This window comes from Phoxinus phoxinus (genome assembly GCF_949152265.1).
Source record: "Phoxinus phoxinus genome assembly, chromosome: 14".
In the NCBI taxonomy this organism is placed as follows: domain Eukaryota; kingdom Metazoa; phylum Chordata; class Actinopteri; order Cypriniformes; family Leuciscidae; genus Phoxinus; species Phoxinus phoxinus.
The window spans coordinates 18,787,698-18,803,870 of record NC_136889.1 but is presented as its reverse complement, the minus strand read 5'-3'; the positions used below and the strand labels follow the sequence as shown (position 1 = coordinate 18,803,870).

Sequence of the window (16,173 nt, the reverse complement as noted above, 5' to 3'; positions counted from 1 at the left end):
TAGTTTTCCAAATACACAAAAGCTGTCTTCCTCTAGGAGGCGCTTGTGGGCTCAAAAAGTATCCCAATAATGGTTTTATCCCACTGAGCGTATTATTAATCTAAAATTTATATTTAAATAAATTAATTAATTTCAACGATTTATATCTGACATAGTCTACTATTAAACATAATATATAAAAATGAATAAATACCGTGGCCTTAATCTGGAATAATCCAAAACCAAATCCGTCCTCTTGCTTTTTCAGATGCTTTCTTGACAATAATTTACACCCAAATAAATTACACCTACAACCTTTAATAACAACTGAATTGAAAATTGCAAGTGAAGACTTATGACATGAGAATAATAATTTTAACCAGCCATACCAGGTCACTAAGCCCCGCCCGTCTGTAACACCAGTGTCATGCTAAATTGCCATTCCTGACGCTGACGGTATTTCTTTGGGTTTTCAATGGATGCTCGTTATTATCAGAGGAACGCATGACCAAATCAAAAGAGAAACATTAGTTATTTTATTGACCGAGTTGTACATCCATTCCTGTGGCAGATAGGAGGTCACATTATTTCCAGCGGAGTAGATACTAAAACCGAATTTGGTAAGTCTTAATCAACAATATAGTGAATACAGAGCATTTTTTGTTATTTTCCAGCCGGCCTCCCAGATTAATTAGGATATAATGGAGTGTAGTGATTTTAATTTGCTCTCAAAATAAATGTGGATGCAATGGCTGTTGATGCAAATATTGTGTTTCTTCCGCACAATGTCTTGGGTGAAAAGACAATTGGCTTTCATATGATGCAGGACAGAGATGAAAACATGCATTAGTTATCTAGCAGGCAGTTTTGGTTTAGAATGTGCAGTCTGCATCTATGTTTACTAACGTACATGTATTGGTTTTTATTTATTTAAGAGTGAAATATCAGTTAGTGTGACTTTGTATGGTCAAACACTTAACGATTTCTCTGACAGATCGGTGTATCAGCAGAGATGTCATTCCCTCCTCACCTGAACCAGATAGCCCAGTTACCCCCGGGCATTTCCCCCTCACAGTTTGCTGGCTTTCCCACCACTGTGCCTACAGGTACGTCACGGAGATGAAAGAGATGTATATTCATATAGCCATTATGGAGTGCTTATGACTTTCTTAATCTTTACTTGTTTATTTCCTCAGCAAGTCCAATAATGCCAGTCCCTGTAGGAATGATGACTCCATCTCCAGGGGTATGTACCAAGACTGCTAAAATGTTTGTTTTGGTTTCCTGGGAACTAATATTTAGTCCAAATATTTGTTTGGAATATTAAAACCCTGTTACCAGGACGAGAGAACATGTAGGTGTAACTTTTTCTTATATTCTGTTATATTGCGCTGTACATGTGTAATGTCCTGTTAATTTATATACAAGAAATTTGGATGTCATAATGACTACTTTACATATTAATCCCCCCCACCCCCCTCTTCTTTCTTGTTTTACTTCTGGACTTTGTTATTTTCATTTATTCTTTGTCATTGATCACTGTATTTTTACTTTTAACAATGTTAATGATGTGACAAACAATCCATGCCAGATGATTGTGAGGGGGTGGGGGAAATGGTAATTTTTTATGGTTGTGTACTTTTATTTATGTTTATATATTTATTTATTTTCTCTTCCTTTTCTTGTTAATTGTTATGTTGTTAAATTGTTAAGTCCGAAAATAAATTTGGATATTTTATTATAGGCTATGCAGTTCACAGGTTCTGATTACAGAGAGACCATGTAGGATCTCATGGTGCAGTATGCTTACAGTTTTTAAATAGTAAACAACAAGTCTGGTTTCAAATTCAGATGTATGGATCTGTGAGCCATGTATAGTCTATTACGTGCTATAAATTACTCGCTACTAATTGTTTCTTAAATGTCTCGCAGGTTTTCGTTCAAACTGCAGTGCCAGTGGTTCAGAAGCTGACTCAGGAAGCCATTGCCACCCGTAACAAGGTCCCAGAGGAAGGTATGGGAACCAGCACAGGGCCGACCACCACAGTGTTTGTGGGAAACATCTCAGAAAAGGCCTCGGATATGTTGGTGCGGCAGTTGTTGGCGGTAAGTGTGGGGACTTTATTCACCAACTTTGTCTGCACAGTTATATTAAATATTTTAGACCCCTTTAAATGGTTTGTTCTCCCAAAAATTCTGTCATCATTTAGTCTCCCTCATGCCGTTCCAAACTCCTCTTTGAAACACAAATGAAGATATCCCTCCATTTAAAGTTCATACACTCAAAACAGACATGAGCTTTATATTATGAACAGATTTAATTTATGCTTTTATTCATATATAAACATTGATCAGTGCACATACATAGAGCACATCAAATATGGTGAATGGAAGCTCAAACGTGCTTGCTTGATGCACGAGCAAGCAAGTACAGTTGAGCTTTACAAAAATATCTTAATTTGTGTTTCAAAGATGAATGAAAAACTTTAGGAAGGGATGACAAGGGAAGGCAAATCATGACTAAATTGTAAATTTTGGGGTTAATTTTTTACTTGACCCGATGTTATTGGGAATGTCTGTGTTATGTATAATTTATCTCAGAATGTTTTCATTAGTCAGCTTTTCTCAACATATTTTTTTTCTTCTCTTCTGCAGAAATGTGGTTTGGTCCTCAGCTGGAAAAGAGTTCAGGGTGCTTCTGGAAAACTGCAAGGTATAAAGTAACACTATAATAACCTTCAGCGCATAGCCTGTCAGTAGTTTGTAGTCCACCATTATCAAGAAACATCTTATCGGGGAGCTCTAGCCATGCCATTTTTTACAGACTTGGTTATTTTTAAATGTATTGAATACATTTTCTGAAGAATCCTTCTTCATGATTGTTTTTATAATTGTAAACGGGGGCTTTCTTAGATGAGTGTCCTCTGATCTGTTTTCTGATCCTATAAAGCAATACGTTTAAAAAGATCACACCTTTAGCTATCTAAATTTGTGTCATCTGTCTCACCTGATGTTGTGAACTTATTAAATTTTTACTTGTTTGTAGCATTTGGATTCTGTGAGTACAAAGAGCCAGAGTCCACGCTAAGAGCTCTCCGACTGCTTCATGAAATGCAAGTGGGTGATAAGAAGTTACTTGTGAAAGTGGATGCAAAGACCAAAGCTCAACTGGAGACCTGGAAGGCCAGTCAGAGGAGACGAAACGGGGTAAGATGTCCTCCAGGAGTAACTGCTAAATCAATACAATACATACACCACAATTCAAAAGTTTGGGGTCAGTACGTTTTTTTTAAAAATAGGCAGCTGTTCAAAATTTGATGATGCTAAGAAATGTTTCTTAAGCACCAAATCAGCATATTAGAATGATTTCTGAAGAATCATGTGACACTGAAGACTGACATATTGGCTGTTTTGCCATCAGGAATACATTTTGTATATTTAAATTGTAATAATATTACTGTTCTTACTGTAGTGTTAAATGAATAAATATATCTTTAGTGAGAATAGGAAACTTACTGACTCCAAACTTTTGAATGGTGGTGTAGTAATATTTTATATATATATATATAAACACACACAGACACAGTGGTGGCCAAAATGATTAGAACACCTGACAGATCTGAAAATATTTTAATACTTTTTTTGCCTCCAAAACACGATATCATTTCATAATGTTCATAAAAAAATGCAGATGGTTGCTCTAAGCATAACAAATATCAGATGAAGTGAGTTCTACTGGTTTATCCACTTTTGACCTTAATATTTGGTGTGTCCACCTTTTGCTGTAATTACAGCAGCACAAATCTCTGACAGTGTCTATATATTTCCTCAGAACTTCAACAATAATGTTATCCCATGCCTTCTGCAACTGAAGCCAAAGGCTTTCCATTGAATGTACAATAGATCTGTCCAGTTTATTTTCCAACTCGCGGGAAAATATGTTCGATGGGGTTGAGGTCCGCACTTTGATGGGGCCAGTCCATTATTTTCAATGTTCCAGCAGATTCCATCCGTTGCAGGTAGTTCCGGGAATAGTTAGAAGAATGTTTAGGGTCATTGTGTTAATTACTAGTATTAAAGTTTAAAATGAATTCTCCTCAGCTGGTTCATTGAGCGTTTGTGGATCATGTCAGTCTAAAGTTGTCCAGAGAATTTCCCTGTTTAGAGGAGTTTGTGAAAAGTGATAAGTATCAGATGTAACAGAAATACATATCCCCTATACAGGCTCCTCAGACTGGAGAAGAGCCTAAAGACGAAGAGGAGGAAGAGGTTCTGGACGAGGAGACGAAGCGACGTGATCAGATGGTGAAGGGTGCCATAGACAGTCTGATCCGGGAATACTCCAGCGAGCTCTCAGCTTCCTCACAGGATGCCGAAGCCCATCAACGCAAGAAACGGAGAGAGAAGAAGGAGGTATTTAGGCTCTCACTATGTATAGAACCATACTGACCTGGCAAGCCTGTCATAATGACATCACTGATATACTAGGACATTTGGCAGAAAGTTTCGCTTCAAATATTTTGACATAATTTATTCACTCACATGTTGTCCCAAACCCGTATCACTTACCGGTACTTACTTTCAAAAGTTATCATGTCACTTTAGAAGACTTGGAATATGGCACTTAAGTCATAAGTACTGCATTTATGATTATTTGTATATATGTTTGAAGCTTGAAAGCTTCAGTCTCCCTTTATTATAATTGTATGAAAAAGATAAAATGGTAAATTATTAAAAATGTCTCATTTTGTGTTACACGGATGAAAGAAAGTCATATCTGTCTTAATAAATGGTGACAGAATTTTCATTTTTGGTTGAACTAATCCTTTCTAGATGTATTTAGAAAGGTCTGGAAAACTAATTCTGATTATTTCTCTTAAAGGTCATACTTTTAAAAGGTTGAATCTGTATCTGCTTCTGCTAAGATGTACTAATAGATTTTACTATAATACTTTTCTCCAGGATGATATAAATGCCATGGAGCTGGAGGATGACAAGCGAGACCTGATTTCCAGAGAGATAAGCAAATTCAGAGACACACACAAGGTAACACAATCCTTTTCTCCTCCTTTCTCTCTGTTCTTTTCTTAACCTAGTCTGTGGACTGAAGACGGCCACATCTAGAGTACTCTAAACCCACATTATTATAACTGAAACTACACCTGAATAGAGTAAATTCACACAAATAAATCCGTAGTACCACTTTGATATAACCTGCCCATTTTAGACAGCCGTGCTGGGCAATTTTCTAATCCAAGAAACATCATTATTGACATTTATTACAAATAATGCCACTTTTGTTGTGTTTTTTTTCCATCTAGTAGCATCTAAGCATAAGATCTAACAAAATGGAGGCTTAAAAATGTGTTAGATGACAGCATTAGAAGCTGTTCTCTAGAATGGTTATAGAAAAGATAGGGCAGAAGCCTCTTAGATTGTTCCCACTCAGAGAAACAGTGGCTGCAGATGGGCAGGACCAGTTCAGGCTAGTTTTACCACACAAAAAAAGTGCATGAACGAACTGTAAACCTCCCTCTAAAGCTAATCTGTTCATTAAACCCCACCATTACGGTAGAGGTCATATGGTGACTAAAGCAAGATGAATCTCAGAGCTTTGGAAAAAGTTGCTGGAATAGAGGATGTAAGTATGAGCCTCCTCTTCTATTCTTCATATCTTGGGCGCCCCCTTCTGGAGGATAAACAAAGGCGCAACTGGCTCTGGGCCTCAGAGATGCTGTAGTGTTAAAATGACCCGCTGAAATGTAACACACTTTCATATCTTGACCTCAGAAGACAAACCTGAGTAATCCTGAGTGTGTGTGTGTTTAGCGGAAGTTGTTCGATAAACCGTATTTTTGGAAGTTGTTGTGTGGGCAGAGCTCAGTGAACTTTTGCGAGTCCTCTGTGTAAAAGAGTGGTTTTGGTGAGAAATGCAGTACTGAATAACCACTGCAGTATTTTTCACTGTTAGTCCGAGGGGGGCGCCATTTCACAGCACGCACAGAGCTGAAGATTGCTCAGGTAAGATTGACATATTTCTGTCTTTTTTCATTCCCTCTTTCTCTCCGTTTCTATCTATTGCTTTTGTGTTTTTTCTGTTGTTACATTACATTTGATACAGTGATACATTACAACTGATACATTATCAGATTGAATCTGTGTATTTAAGACAATCACGTCACAAGTAATCACATTTTCCTTGAACTTTGATATAAAAGCTCATTGTACGATGGAAACAGAATGATTAAAAATGTCTCTGTTTTAACAATGTATTGCTGACTTTTTCAAAGAGACTTGTTGAAAATAACTTAAGGTAAGCAAAACATGTGAAGAGGGCCTTTACATAGGAGTCTTACAGGCACAGGAGGAAAAAAGGCCCTAAGGGTCAGTGAGAGAGGGTAGAAAGTGAGCATGGACAGTTGTTATTTTTTTTAGCATAAAGACTTGTTTAACATTATAAGTGGAACAAAATTTATAATAAAAATGATGGTCTATGACCCACTTTAAATTAAGAGATATAAATAATAATAAAATAAAAGGAAAAGTCTCAACCCGTTTTCATTGTGTTTATTCAGAGTTAAGTTAATCGAAATTAAAATTTTGGCTCGTTAAAATTCAACAAAAGGAAAGTCCGTTCCATACGATCCCACTTCTTTAGGGCTCATCTTTTCATCTCTCTCTGTTTATCCTTGCCTTTCCTCTTTTATCAGCGTTCACCATTTAGAGCAGAGAGTTGCTCTCCACAGTAATCATTCAATATCTTTTCTATTGTCACAGCTATTTGAAACGTTTAGTTTTAATGTAGCCTCTCTGTCTCTGGACGGTCAGCGTCTGTTTTCGTGTTTATTTGTTTATATTTGTTGGTCGACTGAGGCCTGAGGGACAACAGAAGACGACCCTTGGGTGAGACTCCACCTCTCTGATTTCATTCATTTTGCCAAAGTGAATGTATTTGGATGGTACAGTGTATTACAGATCTCTTCAAAACTGATTTAAAAATAAATCAGTGAATGGAAATAATGAACACTGCTTTAAAATCCGCTGTTGCACTATGAGAGAAATACACAGGGTGTGTAGAGTTTAATGATGTACCAGGTCGATACTAACATAAGAAAGTGTAATAATGCAAGTCAAATTGGTACCCAAGGGCTTTCTGAGTCTGACTGACAGGTGCGTATATATGTGTGTGAACAACAGTCACTTCTTGGTCAAAATGGACGTTTTGGAGAGGTATTCATTAAAAGGGTCAGTTTTATAGGAATGGACAACTCTTTGTGTTGTAAATGCAGCCAAATAGATGTGGCTGTGTATTATGTTATTAATATTAATCAAACACTTCTGATTACTCCAATATTTGGGCTAAAAATGCTTTCCATTGTTTTATTTTAATTTAATATTTATATGAATATTTTTACTGTTTAAATAAATAAGTGTACATATATTTGTTTGTTTATAAATGTATGTGTATATATACACTATCGTTTAAAAGTTTTTGGTCAACAAGATTTGTATTCTTTATTTTTTTAAAGAAATCAATACTTTTATTCAGCAACAATGTATTAAATTGATCAAAAGTGACAGTAAATAGAAATAAATAATATTTCAAATAATTTATGAAGTTTCTTTTCATCAAATAATCCTGAAAAAAGTGTCATGGTTTCCATAAAAAATGTGCACATCTGTTTTCAAATAAACAGAAACGTTTTCTGAGCACCAAATCGCCATATTAGAATGATTTCTGAAGAATGATTTATGATGTGAGACTGAAGACTGGAGTAATGGCTGCTAAAATTCAACTTTGACATCACATAAAAAATCTTACTGACCCCAAACTTTTAAATGTAGTGTATTTATAAAGCATATTTGCTGTGGTAATGAAATTGATATTGAGAATTCTTATTGGTACAGACTACAGAAATGTCATCACAGCAACCCTGGTAGGGAGAATGTTTAAATATATTTGTGTGTATGTGAACTAACCCACCTTTCCAGAGAAATGTCTGTCACAGACAACTGTGAAATCTTTTCAGGTCAATCAGAGATAAATTATCTTCAGTGCAGTGTGGGCTGTTTATCTGCCTTTTTTTTCTTTCTTTTTTTACATTTTAAATATTTCAGATATTATAAATGGTCCATAATCATGTAGGATGATATTTTTAATGAAGTATCAAATAAAATGTGCACAATGAAACTATGTATGAAACTTTATATGGAAGAGGAATACGGTGTGTGCATCTGTTGAGTGTAAGTCCTGAAATCATGAGATTTTCATCTGGCTTCATTATTTTAAACCTCATTCTGTTTCCAGGGAGTTTCTGGAGCTTTGCTCTTTTTTTCTATATGCGTGTTCTCACACTTACATGAACTAATTTCTCTCTTTCCCCACTGGAATACTGCAGAAACTAGAGGAGGAGAAGGAGAAAGAAAAACAGCAGGTTGAGAAAGAGAGGAGAGAAAGAGATAAAGAAAGAGAGCGCGAGAAAGAACGACGTGACCGAGAGAGAGAGAAGGAGCGGGAGAGAGAGCGACAGAAGGAGAGAGAAAAGGAGCGAGAGAGAGAGCGAGACCGTGAACGTGAAAGAACAAAGGAGAAAGAGCGGGAGAAAGAGAGAAGTCGTGATCGCAGTAAAGACAGAAGCAGATCAAGGTGTGTATGACTAGAATCTTTGCAAACATCTGTATTTGAACTTTGACTGACGCGTTACATAACCCTTTCGCACGTACAATCACACCGGTGTGATCAGTCTAGGCTGCTCCCTGGAGCGTACGATCACACCGGTGTGATCAGTCTAGGCTGCTCCCTGGAGCGTACGATCACACCGGTGTGATTAGAACGGTCAGTGCATCACGTGATCTGCTGCTAAATTCAATCGTGTGTTGGCTGGTGGTGCTAAGCCAGAGAAGTAGATAAATTCACGTGATGTAAATCCAACAGATCCGATTCTCTGAACTGCTGCGCAATCTAACATGGCGGCGCCCATCGTGCATATAGCTCAACTAACGCGGTCGTTATAAAGGTGTTTAAACAACAAAACACGTCTACTTACACATATTTGACTATCGAAATATCAGATATTTCATATTATAGCTAACACATTTGTGAATATTTTGAATAAAAAAGGAAAAATGTCATCAGTCATTCAGCGCTGTTGTGGCTGAGGTGCGTCACATGACAAGCAATGACGTGTCACCATGGAAACAATAAAAGTGATGCGTTCTAAATAACGGTCGCCTAGAAAAACTCACGCTTGGGGGTCAGCCAGAATATTTTAAACTTGCGTGCGAAAAGGTTAATAAAGGTGTGCAAAGAATGAAAGTTTGCAAGATTTTTTGAAATCTTGCAACCTGAAGAGGGCAACCTAAAGAGGGCAGCACTCAGACGTTTTTACACCATATATTGTAGAATTAAAACACTTTATACCCAAATGTCAAAAAAATTACTTGAATCAATGAACTGCATTAATAAAGCCCCAGTCTTACAGATCATTAACTAAAAAAAGTTGTTTTAGGGTTTAGTGACCCTTTAATACACTATATTAGAAAGAAAATATGGTGACTATTTCATCTCCATCCATGTCAAAGAGATTTGTCCGTTTTCTAGTGTTCTATATATATATACACATTAAAATATATAGTCTTTATCTTCTGGGAAAACCGAAGCAAACAAACCTAAATACTTTATCTCTATAGCACCTTTCAAACATTGTTTCTCGTAGTGCTTCACATGACAAAGTTTACAGAACATATGTAACTGTAGTTTATAAATAAATGAAGTAGGACAAATTAAAAAGCAGTAATTCACTAAAACATAAAAAGGACATACTATATAATAAGTAAATAAAACAAAAACACAGTCCATCAAAAAACAAATAATAAAGTAAAAAGAGTATAAAATACCTACTTATATTTGTAAAACCATTTAAATGGGGTCTTTAGAGTACATGTTTTTTTTTCTAAGATTGTTCTTTTTTTTGTTGAGTTCCATCGAAAAGCTTCGTCTAAAAGCTTTGTCTTTATATCCTTTGTAAGTGTTGTTTATCTTCTGTAAGTAGTGTAATTGCTAGTTTCTAATGTACAGAATAAATGTTGTGTGTGGGCGCTATTTTGTTTTGAAGGGAGAAGAGTCGAGAAGAGAAGAAAAGGGAGCGAGAGGAAGATGAGGAGGAGGCGTACGAACGACGGAAGCTGGAGAGGAAGCTTCGTGAAAAGGAGGCAGCCTATCAGGAGGTTTGAAATCTTTATCTTTCTAGAAGACCATAAAGGAACATCACAGATAACATGATTTCCTTGCTCTTTGCGAATTTAGAATTTTATCTAATTTAAATGTTCATGTTGAAATTAAATGATTAGGTTTTGGGTCCATAAAAGCTGGCGAGAGAATATCTGTGCCGTTTCCAGAGCACTGCTTCTGTCTCTGGAGCTCTGTAGTGTCCTGCTTCTAAACCATCTGACCTCCTTTATTCTCAAATGCCAAACAGGACAAACAGAATTGTGCTTGAAACCGAACACAGTAAAATACTGTAATGTTTGTCTTTCACAGCGCCTGAAGAACTGGGAGATCAGAGAGAGGAAAAAAACAAGGGACTACAGTAAAGAAACAGAGCGAGAGGAGGAAAGACACAGAGAGATGGTAAGAATAAATTGATGAAAACTATTAGTTATCCGAGTGTATTATACATGATGATTCAAGTAAAGGTTTTTTTTTTTTTTTTTTTTTTTTTTTTTTTTTTTTTAAACGATGTCTTGCTTATTAGGACTGCATTTATTTGATCAAAAATACCGTAAAAACAGTAATTTTACAGTGAAATATTACAATTTAAAATTACTGTTTTAATATATTTTAAAATGTCTTCAGTGTCACATGATCCTTCAGAAATAATTTATAATATTCTGATTTGGTGCTCAAGAAACATTTCTTATCAATGTTGAAACCATGGTGATGCATGCTTATTTGTAATGCTTATTTGTAATAATGCATTTATTTGTAATATTAAAATTATATATAATGTTATAAAAAATATTAGTAAATTCTTTACTGTCTGCAAAGTTTTGAACAGTTTTGCCACATTTTGCCTTAACGCTGTCATATTTTCAAGGCATAGTACAAGGAGTAAATTAGTCTAACACGCACAGGAAACTTAACGGCCACTTCAAATCATCTTTTTTTCCAATATGTCACGCAATAAATTGTCACTGCAAATAAAGCTTTGTTTTTTTTCATAGACTAAAGAAGCCAAGCGCCTGAAAGAGTTCTTGGAGGATTATGATGATGACAGAGATGATCCCAAATACTACAGGTACAAACCTAAAGAAATGATTGCATTGCTGCTCGTTTACATGTCAGGGTAATTGAATAACAGTACTGCCATTTTTAAGGTTTGTAAGATTACACAAAAATTGTGAAAGTAATCTTGAAATATTATTTAACATCTTAGCTGACCATAGTTTAAAGGGGGGGTAAAATACTTAGTTTCAGTCAATCTCATGTTAATCTTGAGTACCTATAGAGTAATCGTGCGTCTTTCATATCTCCAAAAAGTCTTTAGTTTCATCATATTTATAAAATAAAAATACAGCTTTCCGATTCTAACCGGAAAAAGCCGAGGTCCTTGATTCTGGGCGTGGGCGGAGCTATAGAGTCAAGCGGGGGCGCCCGGGAAGGTTTGCTTATTATCGATCGTGGTGCGGTAGGCCATATTACTATATATATAGTATTTGGTTTGCAAATCCAGCGACGACCTCGGCCTTGTTAATAAAACATTCGTCACTGAAATGACCAGAACACAAAACCGCACTTGCCACACTCCTTTGCTGTCCCGGAAATACAAACTGCATCCACTGTTCCAGTAACACTGGGTTCTTTGGGAAGCTGAACAAGGTAAACTTTCCCTCACATCCCAAAACACACTTTTTTGGAGACATTCTTGACATCAACCATTCCTATTTAGCGCTGCTGATGATGATTTCCGGTAGTAGCGCGTCGATAAGCGCGGTCTTTCTCTCCTCTGGTCGACGTGTGCGTGAACGCGCTTTTCCGAGAGCAATGCTCATATAAGGAGTTCCACTCTGGTCTACGTCATTAGATCTACGATAGAAAAAAACCAACCGAAACGTGTTGCAATCCGGAAGTATGATTTTCAGCACAGAAATTCTCTGTTATTCGTTCAAAATAACTTTTCAAACTTTGGCCATTATTAGCATGAGAATCCATCTCTTTAACACTGTAAACAACTCTGAATATATGAAACACCATTGTACCCCCCCTTTAAGAAAACCCACATTTACTTGTCTATTTTACTTGATCTCTCTTTGTCTCTCTCAGGGGCAGTGCATTGCAGAAGCGATTGAGAGATCGGGAGAAAGAGCTGGAATTAGATGATAGAGACCGAAAAAGAGAGAAAGATGAGTTGGAGGAGATCAGAAAGAGACTCCTAGCAGAAGGACACCCAGATCCTGATGCTGAACTTCAGAGGGTACTTTATGTTTGTGTGTGTGTGTTTATGTCTGCATTTATCTGTGTGTGTGTGTGTGTAACTGTGTGTGTTTTTTTTGCATTAAAGATAGAGCAGGAGGCCGAGAAGCAGCAGCAGCCTCCTCTAAAGCAAGAGCAGATTGAGGAGGTGCTGCAAGTCTCCCGTGAGGAGCATCCGAGAAAAGGAGTTGTGGAGAAGGAGGCGTACTCCTCGGACAATAACATCACCGACCAAGAGGAAGGTGAAGAGGAGGATGATGATGACCGAGAGGCCAAGCCATGCCTGAAGCCAACACTTAGACCTGTTACCACGGCACCCTCTGTCTCTTCAGCCAGTGGGAACGCCTCACCCCTCACACCCATCAGCGAATCACCTCGCGACAACATCGCTCCACATGAGAACTCTTCACATGAGGCCCCACCCACAGAAGAGCTCCGGCCGAAGATAGGCCTCAGTCTCAAACTAGGTCTGTGTGTTATTAAAGAACTCTCTTTTGCTTACCAAAGCTGAAGGAAAATACCTTACCAAAGGAAAATTTTACAGTTTAAAATAACTTTTTTCTGTTTAATATATATTTTAAAAATTTAATTTAATCCTGTGATTGCAAAGCTGAATTTTCAGCATCATTACTTCAGTCTTCAATGTCACATCAAAAATCATTAGAATATGATGATTTACTGCTCAAGAAACATTTCTAATTATTATCAATGTTGAAAACAGTTGTCCTGCTTAATATTTTTTCAAACCATGATAATTCCCCCCCCCCCCAGGATTCTTTGATGAATAGAATGCTTAAAAACACATCATTTATTTGATATAGAAATATTTTTTTGTAATTTTGTAACATTATCAATGTCTTTACTGTCAGTTTTGATCAATTTAATGCGTCCTTGCTGAATAAAAGTATTAATTTATTAAATGAAATACTGACCCCGGTATTCTGAATTAAGATTTAGTGAAAACTTCAGAAGATACTTCAGCCTGAACCACTTAGCAACTTGATTCAAACTTAGTTTTTTTATATAATTTTACCCTTAGATGTGATGTTATTATTTATTTTTTAATCTTCTGGTTTGCATTGATACGATGTTCAGCATCCAAATATCTTTAAGTCACAAAAGTTTTTTCTTCTCTTTCACATTCAACTTTTTGTCTCTCAGGTGCTGCAGGAAGTCCTAAAATGCCACAGGCAGTAAGACGAAAGGCTCTTGCTGTGGTGGACAGCGTCTTTAATAAGTTTGATGATGAGGAGACCGAGGAAGCACCCAAGAAGAGGAAGCTGGTACCTCTCGATTACAGTGAGGATGAGAGGGGAGGTCTTAGCCTAGATGGCGCAGAGGTCACGGGGTCACGGCCTGGTGTGAACACAGAAGAAAAACGAAAACATATCAAGAGTCTGATTGAGAAAATTCCTACAGTCAAACAAGAGCTGTTTAATTATCCACTGGACTGGAACATGGTGGACACGGTGAGAAAAAAACACTATTAGACAAGCCATTAGCGGGACTGCTTTAAATTGCAGTTTATTTGTATAATGTGGCCTGTAATTACATAGCCTAGATATTGAACAGTAACTTGTGTGCGTGCAATGTATCAATGACACTTTTTCCCACACAGACATTGATGGACAGGAGGATCCGCCCCTGGATCAATAAGAAAATCATAGAATACATTGGAGAGGAGGAAGCCACACTAGTCGACTTTGTCTGTTCCAAGGTATGTTTGTGTTTCTATCGGGGTGGTAATGTTGTCTGTTCTCCTTTCTTGGCATTAGTTTGTTTTTTGTCTTGTTGCAGGTCATGGCTCACAGCACACCAGAGGGAATTCTAGATGATGTTGCCATGGTAAATAGCACATGGAAAAGTGTCTACACTTTACACACACACACACACACACACACACACACACACACACACACTCACACACACACACACACACACACACACACACACACACACACACACACACACACACACACACACACACACACAATAAATACTATTAGGTGAATCTCACAAAACTTGTAAAGTCAGTAATTACATATTCCTCCCCAAATTCCTTATGTTGTATTATATTATATTGTATTATAGTAGAACCATTAAGGTTGTTTGCATTGTGAAATTATTTTCATGACACTTAAGCACATTTATCATTTCCACAGTGCCAAAAATCTTATTGAATCCCATCAAATTATTATTATTCTCATGCAGTAATGTGTAAATTTTGTTATATATATTTGAAAAAGTATAAAGCATTTACAATTATTTAAATTAAATCAGATTTTTTATAGTTTTTATAGTAATAGTAATACTTTTACTGTGTGGATAATCAGGGATGTGTTTTCTACAGGTACTGGATGAAGAAGCGGAAGTGTTTATAGTGAAAATGTGGAGACTTCTGATCTACGAAACAGAAGCCAAGAAAATCGGCCTGGTAAAATAACATGAACTGAGAGAGAGAAACCAGCAGGAGAGAGGGTGAAGTGAGCCTGGCTTCTCCTGCTTTTAGAGCCTTTAAATTAAAGTATGGTGGATGAACGCCACAGACTGATGCACTTCAACTCTTCCTATATACTCTAGAGGATTAACTGCACAGCTATGTGTGTGTGTGTGTGTGTGTGTGCGCGCCCGTGTGCATGTGTACACTGGTGTGAGGTTGAGTGTGTCTGTATGTGTGTGCGCATGCGTGCGTGTGTACACTGGTGTGAGGTAGAGTGTGTGTGCACGTGTGCGCATGTGTACACTGGTGTGTGTATGTGTATAATAGGCATGTGCCAGTTGGTCTGAAAGCATTGCCAAAACGTCAAAAAGTTGAAAGTTTCTTTCATGCCCAGATTAAATGAGGAGTCTACTTTGGCTGGCTGTTTTCCATTCGACTTAGTTGTAGGTTTTATTTAATTCTCTTAAGTCTCAATTTTAGCACAACCAAGTTCAATCAGCTAACGTTTTTCCCCCGCCCTTTTATTATTTACGTGAACTCAGTTGGTTTTTACTGTCTACTTGGCTCATTACAGAAAAGTATGATGATTTTTCTTGTGTGTGTGCTGTATCGAAAAGAATAATGTTTAAATGGGGATTAAATATCTAATTGTAAACGTGCTGAATGAAGCCATACCTGTGGAGAAATGGGATTTTCTCCAAGTTTGTCTGGTTTTGCAGCAGTGGTTTTGAATGTGGTGTATTTTGCACATACCAGCCCATTTGAAGGTTTGTTTCCATGGTGATTGCTTTGACTTTGAAATATTAAAATGTTTGATTTTCTAAACTGGAACCAGTACTTTTTTGCTACTTTGATCACATTCTCTCTATTTTTTGTGTGTGTAGTTCTCAGATCTAAAATCATACAGATACAAGTTGCTTTAATATTTCACACTGCCATGTTGACCACAGATTAGTAATAAAGATAAGTCACATTGGTTAATGCTTAACAGATCAGTGTTTCATATGTATTTACAAATGAATTCTGGAGAATGGGCAAGTTGTCAAGTGTTGTCTATATTTCAAGTCAAATGTCTAATTACTAGTTTTATTTTCCTCTAATTGTGTTCTCCATACAGAGTATTTTTCATAAATGCCATTTGTATGTTTTATACAATTCATTTTTCGTCTTGCCATGCTGTTGTATTATTCTAGGCTTCATACTTGTTTGTTTTACAGTTTACATTTAGCATAAAAGCCATTCAATAGCAGCTAAATAATATGGAATTTAATAGAAGCCTCCC

At 36.8% G+C, this 16,173-nt stretch overlaps 1 protein-coding gene across 1 annotated transcript; it reads left to right on the top strand.

Annotated features, from left to right (window-relative positions):
* The first annotated feature begins 326 nt into the window (after nt 1-326).
* Nucleotides 327-15,931, top strand: rbm25a (RNA binding motif protein 25a). Its single transcript, XM_079635680.1, has 18 exons — nt 327-599; nt 974-1,085; nt 1,176-1,225; nt 1,912-2,085; nt 2,635-2,692; nt 3,026-3,186; nt 4,204-4,392; nt 4,942-5,025; nt 8,379-8,626; nt 10,095-10,206; nt 10,520-10,609; nt 11,203-11,276; nt 12,302-12,452; nt 12,540-12,918; nt 13,613-13,920; nt 14,070-14,168; nt 14,249-14,296; nt 14,802-15,931. The coding sequence occupies exons 2-18, from the start codon at nt 992-994 to the stop codon at nt 14,892-14,894; spliced, it is 2,412 nt and encodes an 803-aa protein (XP_079491806.1). The 5' UTR covers nt 327-599; nt 974-991; the 3' UTR covers nt 14,895-15,931.
* The last annotated feature ends 242 nt before the right edge of the window (nt 15,932-16,173 follow it).

Excerpts from the sequence above, each read along its gene's own strand:
- rbm25a (XM_079635680.1), top strand. The coding sequence starts at position 992 with ATGTCATTCCCTCCTCACCTGAACCAGATAGCCCAGTTACCCCCGGGC. Across the intron at positions 1,226-1,911 it reads TGATGACTCCATCTCCAGGG|GTTTTCGTTCAAACTGCAGT; the intron begins GTATGTACCAAG and ends AATGTCTCGCAG. Across the intron at positions 10,610-11,202 it reads AGGAAAGACACAGAGAGATG|ACTAAAGAAGCCAAGCGCCT; the intron begins GTAAGAATAAAT and ends TTTTTTTCATAG.